A 26,236-nucleotide genomic window follows, 5' to 3' on the forward strand; every position below is an offset into this window, starting at 1 on the left:
GATCTTACCCCAGTTAAGGTGTATACATGCACGGATACTCCTGTTACTAAAGGAGTTACCATATCAGTGCACTCACATGATAATATTCCGGTAAATAACCCGGTTTCCCAAACGCGTAACCCTGGTTCAAATCAGACTTTTCATGACCAGGTTACAGACCTAGATAAATCATTTAGTAACCATAGTAATTGTCCAAGTTAACAGCAACAGGAAATAAAGTAGAGCACATTTATAATGTTGATGTTTTCATCTTTGAGAAGGTCTATACGCATCTGTGTATGCTGCGTAGGTTAGAACTGCCCCTCCCAAGACGAGCTACAGCAGCAACAACAGCGACTTTAACTGAAGACCCATTTCTGTCCTAATTCTGTCGGAAAGTTGTCCATGTTGTCCTCACTTTCCAAGTTGTTGTGATTGTGACAAAAGGTCAAACTGAAGAAAAATCCACATTCAGACCATAGTGCCACCTACTGTACCTGAGGTAAAGTTACTACCATGGTTCTACCCATTATCCCCCGCTCATGTATACGGGGAGAACTTGCATAACCTGGTTATTCGCCATAACCCAGTTACTGCTGTGCATGTAAACACACTGTAGGTCTGTGAACCAGCTTATGAGAACTCAACGTAAGGTGTTTACATGGTGTTTGAGAAACTGGGTAACCCTTATATGTATGTATGGAAAGGCACTGATTGTGTCAGACATCAGTATTTGTGAGGACATTGTGTGTGACCTTAGTGTTTGTGAGGACAGTGTGTAACTTTCGCTGCTTGATCCACTAGATAGGATGTGCCCCCCCCCCCCACACACACACACACACACCTCCGCGGGTTAATGCCAGATGACGTGAAACGACGAGTTATGTTAGTACTGAAAGCTAGCACCAAAGTTACCAACCATCAAAAGGAAACCAGACCACTAAGGCTACCCAAACCTCGTCACATTTGAATCACTGAAGTACATATTTGTAGAATCTTTTCACAGAGATTAATGGGAACATGACTATTGTTTCGGCAGATCATGAAGAGTATGAGCCTTTGCTTTAAAGCGCAAAAAAGTGGTAGGGGTATTTCATTTCCAAGAAAAAAAAGAAATACAATAACAAATAAAAGTAATAATTTTTTCACCACAATGCAATTCAGAGTATGTGTCATTAATGCATGTTACTCATTCAAGTGCTTTCTCATCTCACAGGTCTCTGTTGATCCTCCTGCTTGGCGCTTTCTGCTGCTGCTATTATTATTATCATTAATATATATATATTATCATTAGTTTTATAGATTATAACATTCACAGCCATAAAAACCGTCGTATCACAGCTGTTATTGCTACTACTCGTATCTCTTGATCATATTCCCCACTAGAATTATTATTACTTATACTTCTATTTCCTTAATTGTCATTGTTTCTACTATTCATATCTCTGGTATATTAACTGACATAACTTGTTAGTCATATTCATATCACTTAAGATTTTATTAGTTAGTGTTAATGTTCATTGTCTGTCCGTCTGTCTTTGTCCTCCATAGAGCTGGGTCTGTTCGATGTTCCTGCCTGTTAAAAGAAGGGTCTTCATTCCCACTGTGTGCACAAGATTGCTAGAATATAAAATGTATGTAAATTATTATCATTATTATTATTAAAGATAGTGTGACTTGTGGCTGCTCATGGAGGAATTGCTGCTCTGTAAATCATGAATAAGTCATAGAGTGTGGTCTCTACCTACTCCCAAAGTAAAATGTCTTGAGATAACTTTTGTTATGATTTGGCACAAATAAAAGACCTTCTTCAGACCATCATCAGCAGTTTTAAATGACTAGAAAACAAAGTCAAAATGTAAGCTGAATTATTTAAAGGAGATGTACTCAACAGGACATTAATATGGAAGTAGACACGATATAGTGAAGTAAAGTCGTCCTGAGAAAAGAATAAAGTAACTCTCCCTCTGTGTGAGCAGGAACCTGAGTTTATCTGCTCTGTTTTCATACATGTGCATGTAAGTGTATGTGGCCCGAGAAATGCTTTGTATTTCCTTTACTGAGCAACGCTCTGTGGAGGAAATCCCAGTCCACTTCTGTCAGTATCTCAAGCACAGAGAGAGAAATAGAGAGAGACAGAAAGAGAGAGAGAGTAAAAAAGGACCCAAGTTGAATCCCCAGCTCTGTTTATTATTGATCACAAACACATTAGCTTCCACATCACCAGTCACTAACCAACACCAGCTGCATGTGGCTCTTTCCTTCTGCAGCCCGTTGGCTTCGGAATGCAAATACATGTTACCTGAAACATTCATGTAAACATATAAAATCATTAAAATAACACAATTCAACAGGTTCAATGACTTTGATTATCAGAGGAACAGAAGTATGCTTCAGTGCAGCACAGCACACTTTAAAGAATCCCCTCTTTAACCGTTCACATGGAGGGAGTTTTTCTTTAAAATAGTGCACACTGATTTCAAAATGAAAGCTAAGATATGTTGGAAAAGTGGTGTATATTTAAAATAACAACAAAGTTTTGCCATAATTCTTCCATGAGTGACATTATTCTCCACATTTCTGAAGCAGCTGGAAGTGATTCCAACAGTTCACTTATCAAGCTCTAAAGCTAAATGCTTCACTTTCACTTCAACACCAGTTCACACATGGGAGTTACAGGTCAACAGACAGAGGGCACTGTGTCTTCATGTCACCCACACCGAGTCATATTCAGATACTAACACATCACTACATCCATTTGATCGTCCAGCTCAGAGTAAGCACTGGGATTCTGCCATGGTTGTGTTCAGATTCTTAGATTACACAGGATTAAGATGACGGCAGCTCATTTTCATGATCACAGTGCCTCTTCAAAGGTTTTTCCACTACATATATATATACACATGAAGGATCTTGACAGAATACAGGCTAGTAGTTTATTTCAACCCTGGATTTCAATCCAGTTTGTCTGAAGGGACAGCACCGCAACACACAGAAAAACCTTGTTCTTACCCTCCTCCAACAAAACCGTTTGCAGTTCCTTAGGAGAGGACGGAGTTATGAGTTGCATTCTCAAGCGCTGCCTTTGCCGCAGTGGCAGAGACGAACGGAATACATTTACACTCATCGTAAAAGCAAGGACGTTTGGGTTCATCATGGCAAAGCAGTCTGTATGAATGTGGGAGACAAATCCATGCTGCGGCAGATTTTAACATCTAATTTGTTATCTGTGTGTAAACACTACACTGGATCAATATGCATTTTGTAAACCAGTAAAAATATTGTATTTGAGCATTTAAGGGACGAGACTGGTGGTTCTTTATACTTTTCTTATAGGTCTTCCATCTGTCCAATCCATTTAAAGTGGAATTCCAGCGTTAAATCTTCCCAGGGTCTTTTCCCCCAAATAAATTAATCAAATAAGCCATTGAAACAATTCTTTTATGTAACAACTATTAATGGAGATATTTTGGGGAGTCGCTAACAACCATACGTGGCTAACAGTGATTAGCTCGGGGCAGTACGGTGAAGGCATTCAAACGTCTTTTTTAAACACTAATACTGCTGAAAATAACAGCAAACCTCTGCAGCAGCATGAGAAGAGGACATATACATTTACACTAATCGTAAAAGCAAGGATGTTTGGGATGCATCATGGCAAATCAGTCTGTGTGAATGTGGAAATGAATTTGAGTAAATCTGGGAGTAAGCCTGAAACAGGCTGTGACTGTGATTTGTGGAAAATAATAACATGAACGTAGCTCTTCTGTCTGACCTCACAGTCTGTGTGGAGGAACCCATTAACCCAGCAGGAATACTGGCTAGCTATGATTGAAATAATCAAGCTCAATGTCCATGTATTGTGATCTGAAGGAATGCATAATTACACAAGAATATAAGATGCTTTTAAAGTGGAATTGCAGTGAGGTGAGATGTCACCGGACTGATGGGGACTTGTCTCCAAACCAGATTGGTCAACATGGACACGGACCTTGCCAAATGTATTGGGTAATGGATATGTTTGAAGGAAAGCTGGCAGAGGAGATGTTGTTACAGCAGAGGTAACATGCTGAGAGCTGAACACACTGATGGTTCTGTGCCACGGCAATAGAAGCTCCAGTATGGCTACAGCTTGGCACAGGTACCCTGGAAAAACCCATTACAAGGAACACATTATAGCTCACGCACAATACAAGTTTCACAAATGGCCACTAGAGGGTGACAGAGGGCTGCACTGGGGCTCATCGACACACACGTATACAGAGAGGAGGGAAGGCCGGGGACTCCTCTGACTCATGCTGGAGGGGGATGAGGCCCGATCACTCGTCAAACCGTCCCTCCAGGATGCTCTCAAATGAGAAGGGGACAAACTTGAAGCCCTGGCCGGAGTAAAACTTGTTCTGGAACTCCACCCTGAGGAAAGAGGACAAGCAGGAAGACATTAGGGGTGAGGACTGGGGTTTCATAAGTAAGGCTGAATATATGGTATATATAAGGTTTTCCTGTTGAATATTATCAGGGTGAAGTGAGGAAGTTCATTCTCAAGCCGACACACTGTCAGTTACTAAAATATAATCAGCATGAGTAACCAAATGACTGCAACTTTCTGCATTTATCTGACATTATTCCTGCATTGGCCAACACATCTGACCCTTGTTACCATGCCAGGTAAATACAAAACAAACATGGTTAACATGACTGAAGGTGTCAGGATGCCCAACAGCTTCTCAAACCCTCTTCTCTTACCAATGTTGGAAACTTTCTGAGGCACAGGGAAGTAACAAATCAAACACAATGATTCTATAAACTAGTGAAACTAAGTGGCAATGTAAAATGAGAGGTTCAGGATAAACTGATCAAGTACCTGTATCATAATGCTTTGTAGTCGTATAACAAATAATGCCAAATTCTGAATCCCGGCCTCACAACTCCACATTATGTCATTTTATGGCATAAACTGCCCTTTATACCCCACACAGTACTCTGGGGTTTTCACAGGCAGCTTTGATAGCGGCAGAGCGGACGGTTCAATTCATTCCCTATGAGAACCGCAATATGATCCAAGTCCACTGACACGTCACCATTACAGCACTAGAGCAAATATATGAGTTGCAGTTGAAAAAAGCTGGCAGTGAAAATTAGAGAGTTCCTAAGTGGTAGCTATACCATTGGAACATTAAGGCATTTAAACTTATAAAAACTGAAGTGAATTAAAGGTTGAATATGTAGAATCTTTATTAAAAGCTATATTTAAAATAAAAAAAATACACCCACGTGGCGTTTTGAGGGGTACAAAATGAAAGTACTGTTTTTCCATAAAAAAAATATATTTAGTTTTAATTTATATTAAAAAAAATTTTGTTGGGTTTGACACTTTGTGTCCTGTTCTATTTCCATGGCAGAAGCCAATAGCGATGGGCGTTGTTGGTTGCCATGGTTGTCTGTTGTTGGGTGCAGCTACTGTAGGCTGGTACTGGGTGAAATGGAGTTTGCCAATCCTGCTGCTGCTTCAGAGCCTCAGTGAAGGGGGCGTTATTTGTCCCAGCAGCTGAGTGAGCGGGGACAGGCAACAACCAGAGTCACTATAGGCCGAGCATTCACTCCATGGACTGAGAGAAAGGAGAGAAACGCCATTCAAACGCACGCCCAAATGGCTACGCTTCTCCTTGATTGGTAAGATCAGTTTCATCTTTACTTAGCTGGAACGGCTAATGCTAACGGCTAACGCTAACTGTCAGTCAAACTCCTCTGTAATCCTTGTTTTTATGGAGTGATTTTTCTGGAGGGGACGGGTTCAAACAGGCTCAAACAGACCCCGGTCTCCTGTAGCTACTGGGCCGGGTCTGACAAACCTGGCAACCCAACTGCGGCTAAGATCTTGAGACACTAGATGGCAGTGTTCTGCTCATTCTCCATATTTAACCTTCATTTAGTCCTCCAACCCATACGACCACATTGTTTGTTATAAGTCGTATCCACCCACAGGAGCGTTTCTTAAATTAGCGCCCCTCTCAGTGGCAGCAGATAACTGTCCTCATACACACACAGTTTTATAAGCGTGGTTAGCAAAATGACATGGTTAGGTTTGGGAAAAGATCATATATCGAATCAAAAATAAGTATGTTTGTTACGTAACTAACATAACATGGCATAGTTTTGTACATAACGTAGCATTCTCAGTCTCTATTGAATTGCTGAGATCTGGGACAATAGGTGAGGACGTTGATCTCATTTCCTCTACTGAAAACCCATAATAACCTCGACTCTATGCAGCAAAGTAATTGGCCAGGTGTATGTTGGTGAGAAAGTTTGAACACAACCAATCCCGTAAGTTTTCATGTGTACAAGTAAGTGCAAAACTCTTTTGCCTTTGAGGAGCGACTGCCTGTGTGTGTATTGTGTTAGCACTTTGGCCTGAAAATGTGGTTCTGTGAGACTATAAAGTTCATTGTAAAGAAACACAAGTTAAATGCATAAAAAGGGATAAAAGTTGAGTTTGAAAGTTTGTTATTGAACATTATTCAACATTAGCATTAGTGTTTAGTATGTTAGCATGCTAAAATTGTACTTATTAGCAGTAAACACAGTACAGCTAAGGCTTATGGGAATGCCATTTGTTTTGCAGATATCTGGTCATAAACCAAAGCAAAAGACAAATTCAAATGTTGATGGCGCTAGATGAAAAGTCAGAGGATCTCCACAGTTATTCTAAATAACCCTGAGCGGAACAGGAATGTCTGAAGCAGATTTTATGGCAATTCTTCCAATAGTTTTATTGTTTTATTCTGACCAAAACTGGTGGAGCAACCAATTGACCAGCACTGAACAAAGCAGCAACTATGTTAGCATTACTATAAGAGGACAAACTGTATCTAGACAACAAAAAGTATTTTTCAAAGCTAGGTAGAACTTGCTCAGACTTTCAGAGACATCCTGGCTGAGCTGGCTTCCCACCTCTTTATTCTAATCAGGCAATTTGACTTATCTGTCATACTATCAGACCCACTGATGTGCTAATAGCTGTTTTTTTTTTAATTCCTTTGACTTTTTCAGTCACACAAAGATGAAACAAGACAGAACAGAGACTGGATTATTGTTATTGTTGTCAGGGGGAAAACAACCAAGGATTTGTCTGTTTTGTCTTTAGGGCAGGGCACATACCATTAAAGTAAGTCAAAGTCAAACCCTCCCACACAACAGTGGAAATAGTCTCTGCTCAGCCCTCTGAAATGGCTGAATCTGTATAAAAACTACAGATGATAATAGTAACAATCGTATCTTATCAGGCGTACATGACAGTGACTGGCTGATATATGGTTTTAATAAAAGATTCTTATCACCTCTGTTTGTCAGTGCTCTCACACACAGCTGGCTGTAATTCTACCTGAAGCGTGTCGACATAAGAAGCTCACACGGGTACAGGATGTACCACTCCAGCAGACCCTTGAGTATATGATTTTGAACACATTTTGTTCAGTGAAACTCCTCCTATAGTTCACAAAGTCAAGTGCCACTCTTTAAAGGTTTTGAGGGCCTATAAATTTTAACAATTCTTTTTTAAAATCAGTTTAATAAATGATAGAAAATGTAATATATAGGGGTGTAAAGATTCACAGATGTGAATCAGAAACCGATTTTGATGTTAAAGCTATGACAACATCATTACCCGTGGTCCGGTCAAAATGTACCATGGACCATAGTCCTCGCCACTGACGAGGGCACTTTAACAAACGTTATGGCTTCCAGGGGACACTTTAGCACGCGTTAGGACACACATGGATGTTAAAAACTGTTTGGCACAAGTGGGCAAACTTCTAAGGTAATCACGGCATCTATAGCCCGTTTGGCTGCTAGAGGGCACTTTAGCACACGTTTTGGCTCCTAGAGGACACTTTAGCACACGTTTTAGCCCCCCTGAGGGCACTTTAAAATGCATTTTGGCTCTTAGAGGACACTTTGGAATGCGTTTTGACTCCTAGAGGGCACTATAGCACATGTTTTGGCCCCCCTGAGGCCCCTTTAAAATGCATTTTGGCTCTTAGAGGGCACTTTGGAATGCGCTTTGACTCCTAGAGGGCACTTTGGCACACATTTTGGCCCCCCTGAGGCCCCTTTAAAATGCATTTTGGCTCTTAGCGGGCACTTTGGAATGCATTTTGGCTCCTAGAGGGCACTTTAGCACACATTTTGGCTCCCAGAGGACACTTTAGCACACGTTTTGGCTCCTAGAGGGCACTTTAGCACACGTTTTGGCTCCCAGAGGACACTTAAGCAAACGTTTTGGCCCCCCTGAGGCCCCTTTAAAATGCATTTTGGCTCCTAGAGGGCACTTTAGCACACATTTTAGCCTCCCTGAGGGCACTTTAAAATGCATTTTGGCTCTTAGAGGGCACTTTGGAATGCGTCTTGACTCCTAGAGGGCACTTTGGCACACGTTTTGGCTCCTAGAGGGCACTTTAGCACACGTTTTGACTCCTAGCGAGCACCTTAACGCTTGTTTTGGCTCCCGGGGGGCACTTTAGCGCGCGTTTGTTCACAATTGAGCCACTCGGGGGAGTGCTGATTCAGAAAAGTTACGTTCAATGAATGTGACAACGTTGATCAGTTTTAGAGAAAAAAACACACCCTGGGGTTCCTGGTGCTTCAGATCACAGGGGAGTTGGAAACACATGCAGAATGCTAGGAGCACTGATTCAAATACAGTTTCTGTTCATTTCTGCCCTTTCCCCCAAAATTTGATTATGAGTTTATTGAATTCAGGGATACGTATCTTCAAATGAGTTTGAATGTTATCAGAGCTTTAAGTTATTAATAATGCACAATGGCATTCTTTTTGATACCAGCAATAATCTTCTATTAAACTAATAAAACTATGCTAAAAGATCCAGTTCATTAAACTCAAGTTCAGTATGATTCACTTCAATCCAGTTACAGACTGTAGGAAAAACTTTGCGACCAGTTACCTGCACTTGATTTTCTGATTCACACGCAGTGAAACAACAGTTCTGCTCGTTTGGTATCTGCCAGTGTTTTTTTTCTCTCTGTAGAGTACCGTATTTCAGATTTTCCCTCAGCACACTAAATTTACTTGCATCCTGGATACTAGTACGGAACTTCTGATGTCTTCATTTAAGAGGAAAAAAACGAAGAGAGGATTTTCAGTTCCTGCTGGTTCCTGGCCTCTGAGCGAGGGGAGTGCCCAGGAATGTCTCCTGGTTGTGGCAAATATTTGGCCTGCCAGAGCTGTGAGAGGGCCACACTTAAAAAGAGGAAAGAAATGAGAGATCTCTCATCTGCCTCTGCACACAGCTGTGGAGATGGAAAAAATGCTCACACACTGAACTCCACTTACTCTGCTGTTGGTGTGTGTGTTTGTGCAGATAACTCATCAACGTTTGTGTGTGAAGAGTGGACAGCAGAGCAAAGGGTCCAGGTTCACTGCTACTTTGAACATGACTATTTCCATTCACTCACCTCTGTGAAAAATACTCCACTACTCTTTTGAACCTTAGCGGAGACCTGTTGAGCCGACACACTCCTGCTTTATTAACAAAGTGCCTCACATTCATACAGTTGCACACGCTGGAGCCTGAGAGCTGCCCAGTATAACCACAGCCTTCCACTGGAGGCTTATCGTTCACTCCCGTTAGAAAAGCTCATTGATAGAAGAGATTTCATCTAGAGATTATAAAACAGTGACTTTGACACTAAAAAACCTGTGAAGGCTGAATTATTTACTACTCAGAATATTGATCACAAATCAATATGGGAATAGATAAAGAATCGGGCCGATAAGCAGAGTTGATAATGGCATTGGTATAAATAAAATCTTACTAACTCCCATCCCTAATGCCACGACATAAAAGGGAGCTGAGGGCGACTTTAGAATAAATTCATTCTTAAAGGTACTCCTGCTGTTGGATCCACTTGTTTCATCCGTCATAAATAAAGGTTCTGCAGCTGCTGATATGCAGACAAGGGTGTGTTGCTGAGTCAGGGGCCGTCCACACAAACACGGGTATTTCTAAACCACGTGTTTCTCTGCACGGTTCGTCCAATCATCCACACGAAACCACAGTTGTTGCTCCTGAAACCGGAGTCCAGGGTGAACTTTTTGGAAAGGTCCGGTTTCAGCAGTCATGTGTGGACAGGAAAACCGAGGAAAAACGCAATTCCTTGTCGAGGTGTTTGACGTCACACTGTGCGACGGTAAACAGTCAGTTGTATCCATGGAGACGTGTGGAGCACTCTAGACGTGACCAGCTGACGGAGGCAGATTTTGTGGTTTAATGTGGACCGAGATATTTTTTTATCACATCGGTGGTGTGGAATTTGTTTTTAACCAGAGGCCATAAAAGTTTGGTTTCTGTGTTTGTGTGGACTAGGCCTCAGTCTTTAGCTTTTCAGTCTAGTATTATTATTAGTATTCCAGAGTTCATATTTATTCTAGAGTTTCATATTTTCTCTGGTTCTCTGTACAGTCTGGTCTGCTCTGAAAGCTTTGTACAACATGACCTCTAATCTGGGACCTACAGCCAGCCCCTGTGCAAGGCAGGTAGGTGGGGTTATACACATTCTGTATAGATTTCTTGGAAGAACAACACGGTCTGGAGAAAGACAGCTGAGCTCATATTGGAACGGTGATCAGATCACTTTCCACTAGTTTACAGGAATAACAGACAGACAGGTTCTGATTAAACCTACTTACAACAGTCAGCCCTAAGAGCAGCAGTTAAGCATTAACACCATACCTCTGTCCAACAAAAACACACAGGATATTCGTGCCCTGTCTTTGTTTATCCATCTCACAATCATGAAGTAAGACTCCGAGCTTCTGGCAGGAACCAGACCAGAAGGATTAAAGAAAAGAACCTTTTGCTCTTGATTAATAGGTTTAAAAGGAATGATCTATCAAAAAGAAATGCAGCAGAGAGCACCTGATCTCAACTCTATTTTGCCGCTAATGAGCCAGTGATGAATGGGTAGTAATTTAGAACGGAAATGTTCCAATACCAGGCGAAAGACAGGCCTTTACACCACAGCTGGTGTGAATAAGATCAGTCCTTAAGGAAGGGACACGTATGGACGAAGTTGGGCCGCGGTGAGCGGCCATCACCCTAGTGTTTGTGGTGCGTCCAGCACTGTTGGCATTAGTTGGCCCTTTTCAGCTGTTTTTCTGCTGATTCAGCATGTTGAATTGGCTGCCGAGCCATCAATGCCTAGCTTTGAGAGACCATCCTGATCTCTGAACTCCATTGTATTTTACTCTCAGATCAGTCTGGAGAAAATTTGGAGACGTTTGAGCAGTGACCGAACCAATCAGTCTTGGTTTTGAGGAAGATTTAGGCGATGAAATGAGAAGAGACCGTTGAGTGTAAACAACATGGCGGCTTCCACAGATGAGATGAGCAGCTATGGAGCAGCTGCTCACTAACTCTTTTTTCTCTGAATCCTTCTGTTGAATATGGACCGGGCTCCTGAAATTGGGCCTTTGATCCGTAAATTCACGTTACACAAAGGGAAAATATCCTTTACCAACATGTTGTTTACTTTCTGAGCTTTGCCTCATTGCTGTTAGCACGTCATACGCTTCAGTGATCTGATTGGTTGATTTGGCCCATATGTTGGTGATAGACAGATGGTTTAGTTTATCCAATCAACAACCAGTATTTTCGCCCCTCCCAAAAGATCTCCAAACAAGGGTTCCCAGATGGATCTGCTGCGAAATCAATTCATCTGGTGGAGTCAGGTTAGTCAGAGCCCGTCAGTGAGAGAAATCACTCTGATTGGCAGTTTCAGTCAGTGCACGAGAAGAGAAGCAGAAGTGAGGAACGTAAACAAAGATAGATGTGAGATGGAAGGTCAGATTACTTGGTTCAGAAATGGTTCCCCAATAGTTTGTGTGATTGTTCGCTTGCACACTGTAAATTTCATGTCTTTTTTATCATCTTGTTGTGTTGTTAATGCTCTAACTGGCTAACTAGCATCTTAAATGTGTCCTGTCAGTTTTCCAGTTTTCCTTTTTGAATGATGAATACAGACTATCACCACCTGCTGGTATAAAGAGTTATTTACTCTTACGCAGACACAGAATGAAAGTCTTTGTTGTCCGTCGGCTGGAGTGTCTGCGGTGTGTTCAAGTGACACTTTTTGGACGAGACACAGGGGACCTGAGGCCCTGCAACAGTCTATAAGTATATCAATCAAAATCAATTTGGATTTTTTGTGCAGTGATCAACCAGCACCAAACGCTGCTTCAACTTATATAATAAATTATAAGATATTTTATGCTGTCAGGACCAATATCAATCTCTATGGAGCTGGAGTCATTTTAGTCCATCACAGTCATCACACAATGATTCTTCATCCTAATTCTGTTGACTTTCTTACCTTTGACTTGCACCACCAGCCCAAATGATATTATAGGGCTTTTTCACCCAAATTGCAAACAACCTATTAGCACACCACTAGGGGTAAGTCAGAAATATACTTTTACATAATTATACACTTTCTTTTTACCTGATACATAAAACTATCTGACAGAGAAGCTGTGGGTATGAAACAGCCCTTGCTCGTAAATCACTGGATTTATAGTTATGTTCTCTGAGCTGACAGGGATGTTTCCCTCTTGGTATACTGAATATTTATCATCCATCACTTTCACTACACTCCTCCTCATAGTTATCAGCAGAACTGTGTCTGTCATTTCAAAACACTATCACTGAGAAACAATTCATTAATATGATTCATGATTACAGCTGCTATATTCTAACAAGTTCAAAAAGCTCCTAATACCTGTTAATATATATATTTGTATTGAATGACTGCATGGCTGTATGCATGGTAATCTCATAGGTGTATGGGCATGACTTCTCTACATCAGTGTCAGTGCAGTTTACACTGGTGCAGGCTGGATCAGCAGGGTGGAGGTGGTGCTAGGAGGGGATGGAGCTGGAGGGTGTGAGGTTATCTGGAGGCCTATGCGCTCACAGTTTGGTACACCACTTTGGGTCAGGAATGTTTCATTCTGCTAACATTCCTCATGTGCGTGTAAAAGTGAAGAAGTGGCAGAGATACTTGGTTCAAGAGGTAGTGCTGGGCGCATGTTTTTAATTCATATGGGATCCATTTAGTAGCCATAAAAGAGTCTTTACTTTCTGCATGTGCTCTGTGCATGTGATGTGTGGGTGTGTGCATGTGCTCACTTTGCAAATACGCAGATATACTATGCATTTAATAGCATGCATGTAAGCTGTATGTCCTGTCTGTATGTTGTAGTGGCTTAATGTTTATGTTTGTGTGTGTGTGTGTGTGTGTGTGTGTGTGTGTGTGGGTGTATGTGTGTGTGTGTGTGTGTGTGTGTGTGTGTGTGTGTGTGTGTGTGGGTGTATGTGTGTGTGTGTGTGTGTGTGTGTGTGTGTGTGTGCGCGCGCGTGTGTATGCGTGTGTCTAACTAACCAGTGCAGACGCAGGGCATGCAGAAAAGCTGACAGCCCCTCCATGATGAGCAGGATGGCAACAGTGAGGGTGGCGAAGGCCGAGAAGATGATTGACAGGCCGAAGAACCCGCCCCCACTCCGGGAGGACAGACCAATGTGCATTACCATGGACCAGAGCACCTCTGACAGCTCTGCGCGCGCACACACACACACACACACACACAAACACACAGTGAGAACAATGTTTACACAAAAATATACATGCCTACAAGCATCTGCCGACTGATTATAGTCCAATAGAGTACAGAAAGGGTCTTTATCTACATCCTCTTTAAATAAGGTTTTACACAATGTGTATCGTAAAACTCTGCATATGTGTGTGTGTGTGTGTGTGTGTGTGTGAGAGTGTGTGTGTGTGTGTGTGAGAGTGTGTGTGCATGCTTTGACTCACGTGCGTGAGCAAGGCTAAGGGCCCAGAGGCGCAGGTAGGAGGCTGTGTTGGAGATGCATCCCAGACAGTACTCTATGGTGTGGATGGCCTGGTGGACAGCTACGTCCCCAAAGTCAAACTGTGGAAGAAAGATCACACGGTTAGCACACAGTGAAAGTTCCTTTTTTGTTTTTACATCTCTGGGCATAGAGCTGCCTACAGGGACTCAGGGCGGTAACGATACATCGCTCTGCACTGATGTATAGATTGAATGATAGAAACAATCCAACATCATAGATGCACAGTGAAAACATAAATACATAGAGTCATCTTTAAAGTTTAAATCTGGCGTAAAATCATCCCATGGTCTTTCTCTGCACTTACATACATCAAATAAGCCATGGAGAGTTTTTTTTCGTGTATAAACTATCATTGGAGAAATCTGGTAGAGTTGCTAACAGTCAGACGTGGCTAACAGTGATTAGCTCGGGGCAGTACGGTGAAGGCATTCAAACGTCTTTTTTAACCACTAATACTGATGAAAATATCACCAAACCTCTGCAGCAGCATGAGAAGAGTCCCTACACACAAAACAAAGCACCAATGGGCTCCTTCCTTTGGGATTGACTTTGGTAATCCACTTGAACGGACTTTACTATGAGAGGAGCTGGTACAGGGGCCAGTAGGTAAGTCTTTAAAACACTCTTTTAATAAACTCTAGCTTCACTAACTACGCTGTTGGTGCTTTTGGTGCAAACCTTCAGCACCGCTGGGATTCAACCTGAGACTAACTGAGACTATCTGTACTCTTCACGGCCATAACAGGAGCTTAATTTCATTTGCGGTAAACGTAGATGCACATTTTTTTTCTGAAACCGGATGATTTATGTTGTTCTACTGGAGCACAGTGTCGGCTTCAGTGAATATGATGATGAATTGTTGCCGACTGCAACTTTAAGTATGGCACTTTCATAAAGTCTCAGAACATACAACAATAATGATCGAAATTGGTGGCAGAAACACAGGATCCAACAGATCATTCTATCATTACACCTTCCCTGCCTGGTAAATGCACATCTTTCAAAGAGTGTGCAATAAATGTGTTTCCACTCATAGCTCATCAACTGAGGTGTGTAAAACATACACTTTACTCTCTACTTAACAGGGAGAGAGGATTATGAGCCTGCTGTGTCCAGTAATAACAACTGCACTGTCAGTATGGCATGAACCATGGAAATTACTTGAAATGGAAATTCTTTATCATCTTAATGACTGGCTGCCTTGACCTTTGACTTCTGCCTGAGCCTATACAGTAGCTCTGATCAGGCAGAAAACAAAGACCAAAGACATCTTTCTTGTTTGAGTTTGTTTCTAAATTTCCCCCCGAGCAAGATCACAGTGCAGGGACTTGTTTGTGTGTCGTAAAGCCAATAGAGCTCCTCCGTTCTCTCCTTCCTGGAGCAAGACTAGCCTTTCCTGTACGAAGCGGCCTGGGAGTTGGAAACATGAGAGGCTATGGCTTTAAGTTGCTCTTGTTGGGTTTGGCTGTGCGCTGGTCTGGTTTCCTCTTTCCATGCTACTCTTTTGTCCTTGGAGCCGTGAAATAGAGTTCATGGAAGTGACACTCATTGTTTCCATTCAAAAGGTCTGGGACATAAGTGGCTAATGAAAACAACACCAGCTAACATGCTGTACGGCAAAACACACGGGGGCCAGTGGCTCTGATCACAAATGCTGTGAACAAACATGTCAGCCCAGCAGTCATGGTTTCACAACGCATTTACAGTGCACAAGACTTGAAAACAGACAAATGAACAGTTCAGTCAACAACCACAGATTTTAAATAAGGTATATTTCAAGAGCAGAGCTGTGGTTGGACTTGGATCACCTCATCATTGTTATAACCCAGGGTTGTCTCAGTCTCATGGGTGTTTTGACCCACACTTATCTTGTGGGTGGTTCGTTTGTGACTTCTCTCCTAAATGTTTTAACTCTGACTTGTCTCGGACTTGTGGGCATTTGTCTTGGCCTTGTGATTGTTTTGACTCGTACTTATTTGGATGGAAACACACTTTATAATCACCTAACCTGACAGCGACCATCTTGAGAGGCAAAAATACTGCCTAGTACGATTCGGTCATAAAACAACAGTATTAAGAATACTGAATGGCCACTGTTTTGTGTGTTTGAGGCTCTTTATGACTCAACCCTGACTTTGACTTGGTGTTCACTCAAAACTGCTCATACTTGATACTAGCAGAGTGATTTAACTTATTCTGCCTTCTTTCACAAGAGAATGAAAACCTGCATTGGAAACTAATTAAGCTGTTGCATCTCAGAATGTAACATGTAAACGCAGCATGTAAAATATGTTAAAAATCCTGACTTAAGAATGAGTATGTGACTTAATGACCCACAGCGGGTTACTCACAGACACAATGATACCTCTTTACAATCACACACAAACATGCCTGCTACTGGGAGGTGGACGGTAGACAGAGCAACCAGAGCTCAAAGACAGAAGGACCACACCTTGGTACTAAAGGCACAAACAGACCAGGCAAGACAGCATCCAGACATGCTAAGAAGATACCAAAACTCAGGTTCTTACCGGCTCTTCCTCTGAGTGCTTGAAAGTAAGCAAAGGTCAAAGGTTAGTGGCAGAATTCAGGAACTGCATCAATCCGCACGTTTATTTCACTAGACTTTCAAGTTCTGGAACCTCATCCAAGCCAAACAGATCCTGATAAAGGTCGGCTTTGGGCCATTTAGTTGGATAAAGCTATAGTTCAGGTTGGGCTTCCATTCTCTCTGACTTTCACAATCGCCTGCATCCATTTGTGTTTCAAACAGTCCATAATAGCTGAAATAAAGAAAAATACAACTTTGGGTCTCTGAGTAGGCTGGTACCTCAGCCCTAACACCACTGGGTTCACATGTGTTGGATCTTAGGGGATAGGTTCATATTTTCTTGTTAATACAACACTCTCATGCCGTTTGTATGCTGAAAGAGTTATGGGTCATATGGTATTGTTTTCACCTTGTGAGTTGTGTGTGTGTTTCTATGTCTGTCAGAAACCATGCAACAAACAGTCAAGAGTTAAAAGTGTGTTTGAAAATGAGTGTGATCTGAGCAAGGGGGGAGAAGGAAGGAGGTAGATAGTTGGAAAGGGGTCATTGCCCCCCCACACACACACACAGACACACTTTACACCTCTGCCCCTTGGCATTGAGACTGTGCCGGATTCGTCTGTATCAGCTCCTGCTAAACCTCAGAATGTGTTTCTGTACAGAGAATGTGGATATTGATCCCCATCTCTAACAGTGCAGTCATGTTACAAAGGTTTCACTTCACAACAAATATGGACGGGGGAAAGATTACAGTGACCTTAACGGTTTTATAATCAAAATGGAGTATTAAGATAAGACTTAAATCCTAACCTTAAAGACGTGCATATGCCTGGGTTCAGGTCTCAGTGCAGAACTCTAAAGCACGCCCCACACTGTGAAAATGAGGTGCTGATCTTGTCCAGTACAACAGCCGCTGATTAGGTTTAAATGCCCAATAAAACAGCACTGCCAGAAATCACCGATTAGCAGTAAGTGCACAATGCAATAGAGCCAGAGAAAACCCAACACCATCGTGCAACATTAAATTCCATAACCCTGTTGATAAGTCATAGCTACATGGAATATCATACGCTTTGAGTAATGATAACAAAAAACAGTCTTGATACATTACAGTTATGTAATATGTTATCACAACATAAACACTCAGGGATTTATTATGCAGGAGACACCAAACCTCTGAGTCACACAGAAAATAATCTGGGAGGTATTTTCAGAAATTCCACTCGCTGGTTCTCATGAGAGCCACCTCAGTGTTTATGTTTCTGAAATGGAAAATCCATCCCTGCCCTGCCTTTCCCTCTGCACTCTGTTGTGCCCACTTTATCATCTCTTGTTACTACTCGGGAGAAAAGACTGCTCTCTGATATGAAGGTACAAGAGGGAGTGAAGCATGGTGCTGCTGAATGATTTCCCTTTAGTGTCATTTTAGCTACAAGCTTTTGACAGTCTGAAGCTGGACTTGGTGGAACAACACTGGGCTCAACTTAACTGTTGTCCTCATTGAACTAACAGGGTTGACTACATGCTTATTAGCGAGCCCAAATACAAGTGATTGTAGTGCAACAAAAAAACACCATATAGGTGTTTAAATGGCCCCCACCAGAAAGAAAGATAACGTGGAAACCTTTTGTAACGACAGACTTTCAAATGAAAAACTTTTAAATACATACAGCTGCGATCTTTAATCCCGGAACTATCCGAATCGTAGGTCTAGTGTTGAAATGATTAGTTGAGAGCCTTCTGAAACTTGATTACGGGTTTCAGTCATCTGTCAAACACTCTGCCTGTTTTATCTCGTAGTTTTAGACTGTTGGTCACCTCAGGGAATTAGTAATGAACAATAAACAATGTTCTGACATTTTTAGAAACTAAAAGATTAACCAATGAGATTATTAATCACTTTAGAAACTTAGCCCTGTTTAGCAAAGACGATCTAGAAAGGAAACGCAAAAGTGGCGTTGCATTCTCACTTTTTATTCCACGTTTAGACGAGCGTCTTCAGGGGGAACTCTGCGTGCACACAGTGACACAAAAGTGTGTAAATTGGATGCAGTGTGCACGTCAGGTGTCTAGGTGGAGCTGTGAAGCACTGCCACACAACAGGAGCCAGTTGGGGCATGCGTAGAAACGTCCTTCTCCTTCTCTCCCTAACAGCGGAGAAGCAGGACGCCGTACAGTGTGACAGGGATCTGCAGCACGGTCTGCAGCCTCCCACTGCCTCGGCTCCACCCAGGACACTTGAATGCTCCACTGATGGAGACAGTCCCACATGTTTGTCCCACATTTTTAAGACCCAAAAAACGCTTTCACCGTCTAAACGAAAGGCACCACTAAGGAAGAGTGTGCAATATTTTCTGCTGACTAGGTGGGTGGATGATGTTTCATTACCACGGTGCAGTAAAATATGCTACAAACTCTGCACACAAGACCTCAGCTAAAAGGTCAGTGCTAAAAAAGATGTAACCTCCACCAAGAGGGTTATGTTTTCAACTCAGTTTGTTTGTTTGTCAGCAGGATTAAGTTTTTTTCATGAAACTTGGTGGCAGGGGGTAGCATGGAGCAAGAAGACCACAATACATTTAGCAGCGGATCCAAATCACAGGACGGATTCACTCATTTTTTATTCACTTTCATTAACACTGTGAGATGTGGCTTTTGTGCTGCCTTCGTGTGATGTCGGAATAATCAGAAGTCCCTGACTGGGAAAATTCCCACTGCATTAACCTTGTAAGATATGGCATGTCTTGGCAGAGGTCTGAACTCTCTGAGTGCCCTTCTAGTTTTGGGTATGTAGTTCATATGTTTTGGCATACAGAAAGTTGTAATAACCCTTTAAATAAAATCCTTCTTAGCTAATGACAGTCCACTTTTAGCGAAAATTACCATCAAAGTCAGGTAGTCAGACTTATTATAATTCTGGGGTTTAACTGTAGTTCTGAAAAACTGGAAAAATAACTGTAAATTTCCAGAAGACAGAGTAAACATCTTGTACCATCTCAGTGACGCCTTCATCTGTAACATACAGACACAGAAATAAGTCCTAGTACAGTGGTTCTCAAACTACATGACGTTCCACCTCAGTAAATATCAGGCTCTCTCAAGTTCCACCACTAAGACCAATGTTAAAATACAGCAGCGTAGGTCTGCATTATTCAGCTACAGACAGGAGGGTTTATTCCTCATCAGAAGATTATTCATTGTTGACTGTCTTCAGCCACAGCCACGCTGTAGGAAGCATCAGAACTGACATGTCAGTGTTTTGAAACCAGTCATTTTATCTCTGCTGACTCTCTTACCATCACAAACTCTTGAGCATTTCTACGTAACAGGCTGATATTCAAACAAAAATATCACAGGAAATGATGAATGTATTTGAAAGTTTAAGCCTTTTCTTAGTATTATACTAATTTAGTAATTAATGTTTCCTTTTTTTATTTTGGAGATTCCTTCACTTACAATGAGAGAGAGCTTGAGAACCAGTGTCCTAGAGTATATAATATAGTATCATAATACTACTGAAATCAAACAAAATGCAGGTCTGGGATTTGAGTGTGATATTCCATGCGCTCACCTCATCTCCTTCCTCTGAGTGCTGGGAGAGGTGGTCATGGTCCATGATGCCAGCCTCGTCCTCCGTGGGCCCGTTGCCCACCCGCACCCCTCCGAACTTCTGCGTGCCCTGTTGGGTGAGTCCGGAGCATGATGAGGACACGCCTGTTTGCTCTAAAGACTGCTCTAGATTCTCTGCAGGGGTTTCTTCCCTCTTCTGGGACTAGATACAAAAGCCACAAGAGCTGTGTCTAGCTTAAAGCAAGCCTTAGGTTGAACGCTTTCTTCTTCATTTACTTCAATTTTGTCACAGGGGAGCCAAAACACTGAATCCAGCACTTGTGAAACATGACACTGCTCACTGGTTAAGTTAAACCTCAACAAACACAGTTGTAGACTATATGTTCATGTCTAAATATGGCTCAATTTGACTTCAGTTTCTGTTGGGTCTACACTCTACCAAAAACATCCTGATCCAGACTATGCCATCCCAAAGTAGCAAGCTAAGGTAAGCTAACCGTTTTCAATAAAGACAGTTTTCATCAACATTTACCAACTATAAAGTTAAGAGGGAATAATAGACTAAATTACATGCATCTGCAGAATCCTGCTCCACCCAAAATCTCTCTTCTTCAGAGGTCGGTTTGTTTGACCTGTTGCACAAACATTCAATTTTCAACGTTATGTCTCGTAATGTAACGTAACGTAATGTCATTTAACATCTTCTTGCAGGGATTTATGGACTCAATTCATCTATAATCCCACTGAAAATTAGAACTAAACTGTGGAGACAAACCACAAATGCACGTACACTGCACAAGAAGATTATTGCTGCATTGCCTCATATTGATTCTCTACCTCTTTCTTGCAACAGGGTTCAAATAACCATCTGTTGAATTGTGGGTTGACGCTTGAGCAGTAATCCAGTTTCATTCAGGGATTACATTTTAGAATCTACCAGGGTACCCTAGTGCCCTAGTGGTCAACTCACGCTTAAAGCGTAGAGGGGCCTTAGTGGTGCTGGTGCGCTACTCACTGCATGTGGCCTGATGCAGTCTGAGGCCCCGGGGCACTGGCCCCACTGACCCAGTCCATAATCCAGCCATGCATAGTAGTACAACTAGTATTAGTAGTAACACTAAAGCCATAATCCATAAGATTTGAGATCCCATGTTTCTAGTGGCCTCTTTGGCAGTAAGGTGTAACTGCAGGTGAGCCCTGTTCTTTCAGAGCCTCCATCTTGTCACGTTCATGTTCTCTTTGTGTGTGGACTTAAATCCACACACACATGTTCCTATTACACTTCTGCCCTTACTAGAAGCCTGACTCAGAAGTTAAAAGTTCACGATTTCAGATTACAAGTGAATGCAGCATAACCGGCAGTGACAATTAACTAGACGGAGATCTTACAGATTACATCAGTGAATGTTACATAAGAATATCAATGGCTGTGGAGACACACTGACCAAATGTCTTTAGTTTTGGTTAAACAATATGTGAGACTCTTCTCATGAACATGGTAAACACAGCCATACACCTCTACTACTGGTATCGATCACTGTGATTGGACTGCATTTCTTTGACGTTTAAGACAACCAGTGAGAGCAATGGCTCTGAGCACCAGGCTGATATATCAGCTATTTCAAAAATTCATATTTGTTGGATTTATAGCATTTTGGAACTCTTCAAATACAAAGGTCGGATATATGGACACAAGTGGTAGATTATCAGCTGTTAGGGCGCCCTTAGTCTGTGAAGTATTCCAAACAAAATTTGAGCGTTTCCAAGGCAGGCTTTAACCATTTTTCATGGCAACACAACCAACCACATTACACACAGTACAATGTGCATTGAAATGAATGGCAGAATAGGAGTGAAAAGAAAGGTTATACCAAAGGTTATAAATGTTATTCATCAAAGCTGGCAGTAAGCTTATAGGTGGGGTCAGATCCACATACCAGGTGCTTTTTCCACAGGTGCTGACGCCGAAGCACCATAGTTTTCACAATCAGCATACAGGGTACACATGCAAGGGCAATCAGCACCAACAAAATCTGGATCCCCATCTACAGATTCAAACAGAGAGAGGTTAACAAAGTGTTTGTGATGTGTAGCAGTGATCAGAAGATGCTTATTTCCTCAACCGACCCTGGTGAGGTCTAACTCATTCCTCCCTCTCACTGCAGGTGCAGAAAAGAGACGCATATTTCTTCTTTTTCCCCATACTTGACGAAACACAAGCTTTCCTTTGCTTTCTTACAACATGCATATGTGTATACATGCATATATTGTACATAATCACCTACTTCATGCAAGTACTAACCTATTATATTAATCATTTCATATAAATCCCTGCAGTCATTGCACTCTAACCTTGCACTATTGTATTCTTGTTTACAATTTACAGAAACAGCTTGACTAGAAATACACATTGTATGTTGTTGGTATGTGTAGCTTTATATATATATATTCACATCTATTTCCCCTCCTAAATGTATTTCAGAGGCGAACCCTTGGTGACTTTTTTAGGACTAATTTTAGCCTCCATTTTTATCAAATTTGCTTCAAAAATGACAGCGTAAGTGTCCTAAAATCTTGAACAAAGAGTTATCCAATCAGAGTTAGTTGTTGTTGTCTCTAGGCAGAAAGGTCTTCTGGCTCTCTGCTTCCTCATTGATGAGGATTTCATGAAGTCCGGAGCTGTGTGTATATTTAGTAAGTGACAGGTAAATCAGCCAATCAAATATTGCTATTGTAGTCTGCGGGACAAAAAAAACATCGCCCTACTTCTTCCACTGACATGCAGACGGGTCATTGAGCACCAAGAGTTAAATCTTAAGCTTTTTTGTCTTGGAAGTCAAATCCCTTGTATGTGTACGTGTACTTGACCTATAAATGTGATTCTGATTCCTCTGGCTCCAGGAGCAGGACATAAACACTATGCTAGTAAATTGTTAGTCTGACTGAACGGATGTGTTGCTCTGGAATAAACCTCACTTTGGCTGACACTCTTCTGCATGCCACTTTCCTTTCCTTTATCTGCTACTGCCCCAAATAAGAAAAGACAAGCGATTGACAAGGGCCAGACAATACCTATATACCAATAACTACATAACTTTAAGGCTCAAAACACACCAAGCAGTGACAAAGTGTGCCTCAATGAAATCATTCAGTTCTTCTGTGGCCGGGAGGCGTTCATGTGTTCAGGCAGGATGAAGTTCTTTGTAACATAAGTCAACATGTCACAGCTGTCACAGGACTCTGCTGACTGATCGGCTGCACTTTGCTGCAAAATCTTAACCTCACCTTTTAGTTTGGCGGCTCTTTGTCATAAAGTCTGAAAGAGTGGCCCTGCAGCCCTCTCCATTTTGTAAAATAGGCATAGAAAGAGTGAGTGAGGTACCTGAACTCAGCACCACACGTTTTTGTTTTGGTTAAAAAGCCAGACAGATGGAAGCGAGAGCTCAACAGTCACAGGGTTCGGTGTAGTCAACCATCAGTGCATTATCTAAACCAAGCACTTAGTCCCCATCCTCATGGAAAACCAACACATGGTTTAAACTTGTACTCCATAAGATTTGAGATCCCTTGATTCTAGCGGCCTCTTTGGCAGTAAGATGTAACTGCATGTGAACCTGTTCTTTCAGGGCCTCCATTTTGTCACGTACATGGTTGACTAATGTATTTTTTTTTTTCTTGCTTGTAAACTTTATTGAAACACTTTCACCTCTCTACTTCCAGTCCGTCCCCTGTATGGTCCCCTCTTACACACACACACACACACATGTTCCTATTACACTTCTGCCCTTACTACAAGACTGACTCAGAAGTTGAAATTTCGGATATCCGATTACAAGTGAACGCAGCATAACCGTTGGTGACGATCTGGGCCAACAGACCAACCTCTGTCAGCAGCGTCACTAACATGGAGGCTTATTTACATCTAGGGAGGGAATGTCTCCACAGACACAGATACTGGAATACTTGGCAAAAAAGTGCTTTCATTAGCGGGTCATATGATCAATCACCATTGTTTTAACTCACTCTGGGATAGATATTAACTTAAAAGGCAATAATAGATGTAAATCTTATAGAGTACAACTTTAAAATACAAACAATAAAGCTGTCCATGTATATTCTAATGTGGAATCGAATGGTGTCAATGCTGCCCCTTGTGGCTGATAGAGCATGCTAGACCAAAAGCTTCTCACAGACTGCTGTGAATGTGACACATGTACTAACATGCACGCATGGCCTGAGAGGCTATCATAACAAAGAACAGAGAAACTCAGATTCCAACACACAACGGCCGAGTAACTTCATTCTCTGCTCGGGACGCCATTACTCCACTATATCTTTACGGAGAAAATGCTATATTCATGTTCGGAATGTTGAGTACATTACAGCTCTTTTAAATTTACCCCTAATCTTCTACACTATGGGCTGTGCACCTCTCCACCAGGGTTCAACCATGCTTGAACATGAGGGAGGGGCAGGAAGCTGGGAGAGGCAGAGGGGTGGATGAGGGAGGGAGCACCTGTCCCCTGTACAGGGGCTTGCTGGTGGGATCATTGTAGTTGAAGAGACACATGTTGATGAAATGGATGAGCAGGCTGGGCGCATCCTTGGAGGTGAAGGCATCGTAGGCCGTCCACTTGTAGAAGACCAGCAGGGCGAGGTAGCCAAACAGGCTGGCCATGAAGACAATCTCTGGGATGAAGCCCAGGAAGATGTTAAGTGGCTTCTTGAAGTACCTGCAGTGCAGTGAAGTCAGTTAGCAACAAACACAGCAGGTTTTAGTAAGTAAGTAATTCCACTTTGCTGATTTTGGCCTGCATCAAGGAAATATCATTTAGCAGAAAGTGAATCTAAAGGACTTAGGAAGCAACCAGAACAGTTTCCAGGGTTTGTAATACTCCATCAGTGTTATATAGTGGATATCACTACAGTGTTTCCTGTGGAATGAGGTGTGCTGTGCTGGCAATGTGGGGTAAGAACATTTGTATCAAACACGTGTTATATCAGGGCAATTTGAGTCCCATCCCGACATCCTGTGTTTTTTGGAGGTTTCTATTCTTTCTTTCTTTCTTTCTTTCTTTCTTTTCCTTGTGTGTCCCTCGCTGAGCTCTCCTGTCCTCTATATATACAATACATAGAACATTTTTTACATCTTTCAGTGACTGTTATACAGTAATTCATCAAATAAAAACAAATAAAGAGTCAAGTAGTAGTAGTGTGTCAACTAGTGTCATATTAAGTGCACGATAACTTAACATAATGTATATTTCCCTCGCTTTATCGCTTTAATTTAATGTTGCTTAAAGAAAATTGAACACTTAAATCACACATCAGCTCATGATGAAGGAATTATTGAAGTTGAAGATCTTTACTGATATACATTGACTAATGTGTTGAGAACAAAATGATCGAAACCAAAATCATCAGTCCACTGAAGATAGGATAATAATCAAAGAGAAAAAGTCAAATCACAGTCTGATCCGACTCATCATGTGACTCAGTAGTGTGCATGGCCCCCACGTGCCTGTATACACTCCCAACAACATCTGGGCTCCTGATGAGTGGGAGGAGGGTGTCCTGGGGGATCTCCTCCCAGACCTGGATCAGGGCATCAGGGAGCTCCTTGACAGTCTGTGGAGGTACTCGGTGTCGTCAGATGCACCGAAACATAACGCCCTATAGGTGCTGAATTGGATTTAGGTCAGGGGGATGAGAGGACCAGTCAATGGCATCAATGCCTTCATCATCCAGGAACTGTCTACACACTCTGGACACATGAGGCCGGGCATCATCCTGCACCAGGAGGAACCAAGAGGAACCAGGAGGAACCAAGAGGAACCAGGAGGAACCAGGAGGAACCAAGAAGAACCAGGAGGAACCAGGAGGAACTGAGGACCCACTGAACCAGAGTAAGGTCTGAAAAAGACTGAGGATTTCATCCTGGTCCCTGACAGCAGTCAGGGTCCTGGTGGCTATGACATGAAGGTGTGACCCTCCAATGATATACCTCCCCAGACCATCACTGACCCACCACCAAACCAGTCATGATGGATGATTTTACAGGCAACAGAACGTTCACCACGGTGTCCCAGGACTCTTTCACTCCAGTCACATGTTCTCAGTGTGAACCTGCTCTCATCTGTGAAGAGAACGGGGTCATCTGTGAGCCCAGGTCCCACTAGAGGACACC

At 42.1% G+C, this 26,236-nt stretch overlaps 1 protein-coding gene across 10 annotated transcripts in view; it reads right to left on the minus strand.

Annotated features, from left to right (window-relative positions):
* Positions 1-3,851: 3,851 nt before the first annotated feature.
* The window catches only part of atp6v0a1b (ATPase H+ transporting V0 subunit a1b), a 43,557-nt gene continuing 21,172 nt past the window's right edge, over positions 3,852-26,236 (minus strand). For 5 of the 10 annotated variants that reach the window (XM_083932972.1, XM_083932973.1, XM_083932965.1 and 2 more), the window contains 6 exons: positions 24,566-24,782; positions 21,987-22,094; positions 20,051-20,158; positions 13,870-13,987; positions 13,438-13,609; positions 3,852-4,392 (listed from right to left, as the gene is read on the minus strand). In XM_083932972.1, coding sequence (XP_083789098.1) covers positions 4,299-4,392; positions 13,438-13,609; positions 13,870-13,987; positions 20,051-20,158; positions 21,987-22,094; positions 24,566-24,782 — 817 coding nt within the window. In that variant the 3' untranslated portion in view covers positions 3,852-4,298. Of the gene's footprint in view, positions 4,393-13,437; positions 13,610-13,869; positions 14,030-16,459; positions 16,478-20,050; positions 20,252-21,986; positions 22,095-24,565; positions 24,783-26,236 lie in introns of all 10 variants that reach the window. The other 5 variants (XM_083932968.1, XM_083932964.1, XM_083932967.1 and 2 more) reach the window with 5 other exon arrangements.

This window comes from Echiichthys vipera (genome assembly GCF_963691815.1).
Source record: "Echiichthys vipera genome assembly, chromosome: 18".
NCBI classification, from domain to species: domain Eukaryota; kingdom Metazoa; phylum Chordata; class Actinopteri; order Perciformes; family Trachinidae; genus Echiichthys; species Echiichthys vipera.